Source organism: Dipodomys ordii, unplaced genomic scaffold (genome assembly GCF_000151885.1).
Source record: "Dipodomys ordii isolate 6190 unplaced genomic scaffold, Dord_2.0 Scaffold6, whole genome shotgun sequence".
Classification (NCBI taxonomy): domain Eukaryota; kingdom Metazoa; phylum Chordata; class Mammalia; order Rodentia; family Heteromyidae; genus Dipodomys; species Dipodomys ordii.
This window is the reverse complement of record NW_012267222.1, coordinates 378,160-383,170: the sequence shown is the minus strand read 5'-3', so window position 1 is coordinate 383,170 and position 5,011 is coordinate 378,160. Positions and strand designations below refer to the sequence as shown.

The 5,011-nt window shown below is 62.0% G+C and overlaps 2 protein-coding genes across 2 annotated transcripts in view; one reads left to right on the top strand and one right to left on the bottom strand.

Annotated features, from left to right (window-relative positions):
* Tmem52 (transmembrane protein 52) overlaps nt 1-933 on the top strand; it is a 4,799-nt gene extending 3,866 nt beyond the window's left edge. Inside the window, exons 3-4 of the mRNA XM_013031418.1 lie at nt 5-283; nt 400-933. Coding sequence (XP_012886872.1) covers nt 5-283; nt 400-662 — 542 coding nt within the window. The 3' untranslated portion in view covers nt 663-933. The remainder of the gene's footprint in view (nt 1-4; nt 284-399) is intronic.
* A 584-nt stretch (nt 934-1,517) lies between these two features.
* Calml6 (calmodulin-like 6) lies at nt 1,518-2,976 on the bottom strand. The gene is given in 5 exon segments (XM_013031408.1): nt 1,518-1,675; nt 2,040-2,083; nt 2,085-2,175; nt 2,178-2,211; nt 2,914-2,976. Coding segments are annotated over 5 exon segments (390 nt in total).
* Nucleotides 2,977-5,011: the final 2,035 nt, after the last annotated feature.

The following is a 5,011-nucleotide window of genomic DNA, read 5'->3' as shown; positions in this document are numbered from 1 at the left end:
GGAGCGAGCTCCTCCGGGCCTGGACGCCGTGGGCCCAGGCGTGGGAGCGAGCTCCTCCGGGGCCTGGCAGCCGTCAGCAGGGGAGGCGTGCTGCTCCCTGACAGGCTCGTGCTGCTCACCCTCCTGCTGCTGCTGCTCTGCGGGGTCACGGCCAGCTGTGTGCGGTTCTGCTGCCTCCGGAAGCACATGCACCCGCAGACACACCTGCCACCCGCATGGCCACCCTGTGACCCGATGGGCACCCCTGGAGACAGCGACAGCCCGGCACACAGCACTGTGACCTGTGAGTGCCCAGTGGTCCACGGCCAGAGCGAGGCTGGAAGCTGGGGGGTGGCCGGGTGGGGCGGGGGCAATGGTGAAGGCCGGGCTACCTCCTCAATCCCACCCTGATTCCTGCAGCTTACAGCTCTGTCCAGTACCCACTGGGCGCGCTTCTGCCCCTGTCTTTTGGGGAGCTGGATCTTGACACCATAGCTCCTCCTGCCTACAGCCTGTGTGTCCCTGAGCTGCCACCCTCTTATGACGAGGCCATCAAGACAAAAGCCAGAGAGGGAAACCTGGCTTCTGCCCAGAAACCAGGGCCTCTCCCTGGGGCCTCGAGTCTAGAAACCACTCCACAGCCCCAGGGGCCAGGGCCCAATGTCCAGCAGCCCTCGTTGTAGCCCCTGGGCTCCTTGCAGGGGCTGGGAGAGCTCTTCTGAAGCCGTCAGACCAGCGGTGCCTGGGCCAAGGACCCGCCCACCCCACATCCTTTCCTTGGGAAGGCCAGCCATCCAGTACAGCACATTGCTGCAGCCCGGGCCCCGTTGCTATGCAATTCCAGCCAGTCCACCTGGCCCAACTTGGGGGCCCTCTGCCTGGAGTAGGCCCACAGGCCTGGGCCTTGGGAGTTCTGGGCTTGAGATGTTCTCAGTTTTTTGGAGAGAGAATAAAGTTTACATCCAAATCGTCTCTGCCTGTGTGGGAAGGGTTGTACAGGTGCAGACAGGGCAATCTTGTGGGCCATCTGACCTCTAGGTCTGGGAGATGGAAGAGGGCAGGTGTTGTAGCAGAAGTGGTCAGGATCCCCTGCTGGCTGGTACCCCTCCTCTCCAGATAGGACAGTGAGGCAGAGTCAGCAGACTCAGCTTGACTCAGAGCTGGAGGCGGGAGGCGGGAGGGCAGCGGTGGGCGGCGGCTGGCCCAGACAAGCGTCTCCTAGCTGTCACAGCTGTCCCCCGCACCGCCGCGAAGGACTCTCCCGTCATCACGGCCACAAGTTCTGGGGACAGAGGCGCAAGGTCAGTGGCTGCCCTGGCCAGCTGCGCAGCTCCCACCGCTCGTCCCCACGCTTCAGAGTGGATGGTTCCACCCTGTCTCTGTCAGCCTCCTGCATCTGTTCCACCTCCACCCCCAGGGGCACCCCTCCCCCGTCACAAGCACAGCCAGCCCCCCTCCCATTCAGGATACCCACAGTGTCCACCCACTGCCCAGGCCCAGAACACGCACAATGTCCACCTGCTGCCCACAGCCAGGCCCTACTTCAGGGTGTTCCTGTCCATGTCGCCCTTGCTTTCTTTGTCAAAGATCTGGAAAGCTGCCCCCAGCTGCCCTCAGCTGCCCTCCTGGCTCTTGGCTTTCTTGCGGTAAATGCCCAGCAGGGCCAGGAAGCCGCCACAGTTGAAGAACCTTTTGTCTGAAAGGAGTTTTTGTTTTTTTGGTCAGTTGTGGGGCTTGAACTCTGGGCCTGGGCGCTGTCCCTGAGCTCTTCAGCTCAAGGTGAGCACTCTACCACTTGAGCCACGGCGCCACTTCTGGTTTTCTAGTGGTTTATTGGAAATAAGAGTCTCACAGACTTTCCTTTCTGGGCTGGTTTTGAACTGCGATGCTCATATGTCAGCCTCTTGAGTAGCTAGGATGATAGGCGTGAGCCACTGGTGCCCGGCTGGAAGGAGTTTTGCCAGCCCAGGGGCTTACGTGAGGGCTGTTCCAGTTTCATTTCCCTACCCACACAGACCAGAGCTGTACCAGCCACCCAACAGCCACCTTCCCTGGCTCACTGTCTTGGTCTGTGTCCCTGGCCATAGAGACCAGAGCGCTCCTGTGGGCTGCTGCCCAGCAGGCTCGTGAGAGATTGGAGCTCACGCATCTTCACCTGCCTGTCGCCCTCCTCCTCAAACATCTCAGCGATGCCTTGTGGTCCTTAATCTGCTCAGCTGGCAGGCCCTCTGTCTGCAGGAGACAAAAGCCCTGGGGGGCCGCACTGTCCCTCTGTCCATGGGTAGGAGGGAGGGTAGGAGAGACCCCCCACACCTCAAGTCTGCCAGGACTGCTCTTCCAGATGAATAGGTTTAAAATAATGGAGGATTGAGGTCCACCATAGCAGAGCAGGGTTCCAGAACAAGGTGCAATGAAGGGTGTCAGTGTGGGCAAAACTCTGGAAAGGGCACAGGAAGGCAGGGCCCAGCAGAGGAGACAAGACGGAGACACCCAGAGGCCAGGCACGGGAGGAAGCACAGGGCTGCAAGGCCAGGCTGGGTGGATCGCAGGTGATGGTGGGCGAAGAACTCTGGGAACAGTGCAGGGGGAGCCCGGCAGCCGGGCTCAGGCTCCCAGGGAAGGCCTCCAGACCTGCAGGGGCCAGCGCGGATGCATGCAGCACCCAGCCGCCTCTCCCGCCCGGCAGCACAGGTCCCTGGGGACACTCGCCAGCTCTGGGAAAGGGCGTGCTGCTGGCAGAGGCTGGCTCGGCCCTCACCATGCCCCCTTTCGGTGGTTGTCCAGGCTGCCACCCGCCAGGCTCCCTCCCTCATTACCTGCAGGTACTGGTTGTAGCCATGCTCTTTGCCCAGAGGACTTTCCCAGCTGCTTCTCCCAGCTCTTAGCGTGACCCACCCAGCCCACCAAAGGCTCCCTGGCGCCGAGCCACCTCACCGTACCTGGCCTGGTCAGGGGTAATGCAGGGCAGTGCACCAGGCTCCCGTGGGCAGCGCACATGGTGCAGTGGGTGCCACAGCCGGAGGTTTTCTTTGTTTCTTGGTTGTGGGGTTTAAACTCTGGGCCTGGGTGCTGTCCCCCAGCTCTTCAGCTCAAGGCGAGTACTCTACCATGATTTTCCTGCCCGGGCTGGCTTTGAACTGTGCGATCCTCAGATCTCAGCCTCCTGAGTAGCCAGGATGACAGGTGTGAGGCACTGGCGCCTGGCCACAGCTGGGTTTGAGCTGGGCCCAAATGCCCATGGTCCCTGGGGTCCAGATTTCAAAAGCCTTTTGGGGGTGGGAAGTCCTGTGGCCCTAATTTGGGACAGGCTTGGCCCGTCCCCCAGGGACCCTTTTGTCCCTCTTGGGCCAAGGCCAGGGCAGGGCAGGGGGGAGGGGCTGGCTCCCAGCAGGCCTCACACTGTTCCCCCCCTGTGCCACCTCGAGTCCACCTCCCAGAGGACCAGCCCTCTCTTGTGAGACGTCTCCTGAAGGCCACAGGGGTGAGCTGGCCTGGCTTCCTGCCACTGTCCCAGGCCCAACACCACCTGCACCTCAGACGGCCCTGCGGACCACAGTGTCAGCATGTGGACTGTGCCTGGACTCGGGGAGCCGGGGCTGACCCTCTGGGTCACGGCTTCTGGGAGGCAGGCAGGGGCTATTCTGGGCTTCCTGGGAAACCTGATCTCTGCTCCACTCAGAACGGCAAAGCCGGCTCCCTGGAGAACCATGTGCCCAGGCTGGTCACTCAGCAGGACGCAGACCCTCTGTGCCATGTGCAAGCAGCGGCGCTGTCAGACCCACCTGGCTCTCTAACCGCCAGGCAGCAGCTCTGACCCCCAAGGGTCTTCATGGCCCCCTCCAGGCAGAGGGTGTGAAGCCCTTTGGCCTGCCTTGGCATCCCTAAGCCCTGTTAACTGAGGGGCTCCTCCCCCACTCACCTCCAGGACACTCACACGCATGCCCTGCCCCGCGCTGCCTGTCTGTCCTCTGGCAGCCCCGCCCTTTGCCTACGGGAATGCCCAGGGCTGTGGGGTGCTTCCTGCTCAGGCCAGCACTGAGGCTGAAGGAGGCATGTGGTGGGGGTGGGGCAGCCAGGGGACAGCATATACATTTCTCAGCAGAGGCCAGAGCAGGGACTTCAGAAGAAACCAGCTCTGTGTTTGCTAGACACCGGATGAGCCCATACCTCATCTGCGGCAGTCTGGCCCATTTTCTGCCAAGTGGGAGGGGCACCTATAAGTGCACGCTCTTGCACACAGGATTGAATGGGAGCAGCTGGTTACAGACAAGTCCACGAGGGCCTGGACACTGCACACAGTCTCTCTCACATGCTGTGGCTCTCAGCCGTGGCAACAGGCTCAACTTCCTGCGTCCTCCGTTCTGTCTCAAGAGATCCCTGCACTGGAGCACTGAGGCTTCCAGACAGTGCACACATAAAGCCAGTTAACCACTGAAAGCCTGAAGTGGAAATGTGACTCAAGTGATAGAGCATTAGCCATCAGCTCAGAGACAGGGCCACTGGTGTGCACGCACACACACGCACGCACACACACTTCTTTCTGTTTTTTTGTTTTGGTCGGTTGTGGGGTTTGAACTCTGGGCCTGGGCGCTGTCCCTCAGCTCTTCAGCTCGAGGCGAGCGCTCTACCACCTGAGCCACAGCGCCACTTCCGGTTTCCTGGTGGTTTATTGGAGATAAGAGTCTCACGGACTTTCCTGCTCGGGCTGGCTTTGAACCGCGATCCTCAGGTCTCAGCCTCCTGAGCGGCCGGGAGGACAGCGCGAGCCGCGGCGCTGGTTTACCGGGATTTTCATAAGAAGCGCATTAAAAAGACGACCCAGCACTCGTTCTTCCAAGAGGCCGGCCGCTTCCGGGGCCTCGCGCTAACGGACCGGACTGCCGCCTGCCTGCAGGGTCACCCGGCCCAGGCCTGGACGATCCGGTACGGGCCCGCCCCACCGGGCCCGGTCTCCGCCCCAGAAACAGCGCCGACTTTCTGCGCGCGACCGCCAGGGGGGGCTCGAAGGCCGCGCGAGGCGGGGCCGGGCTCG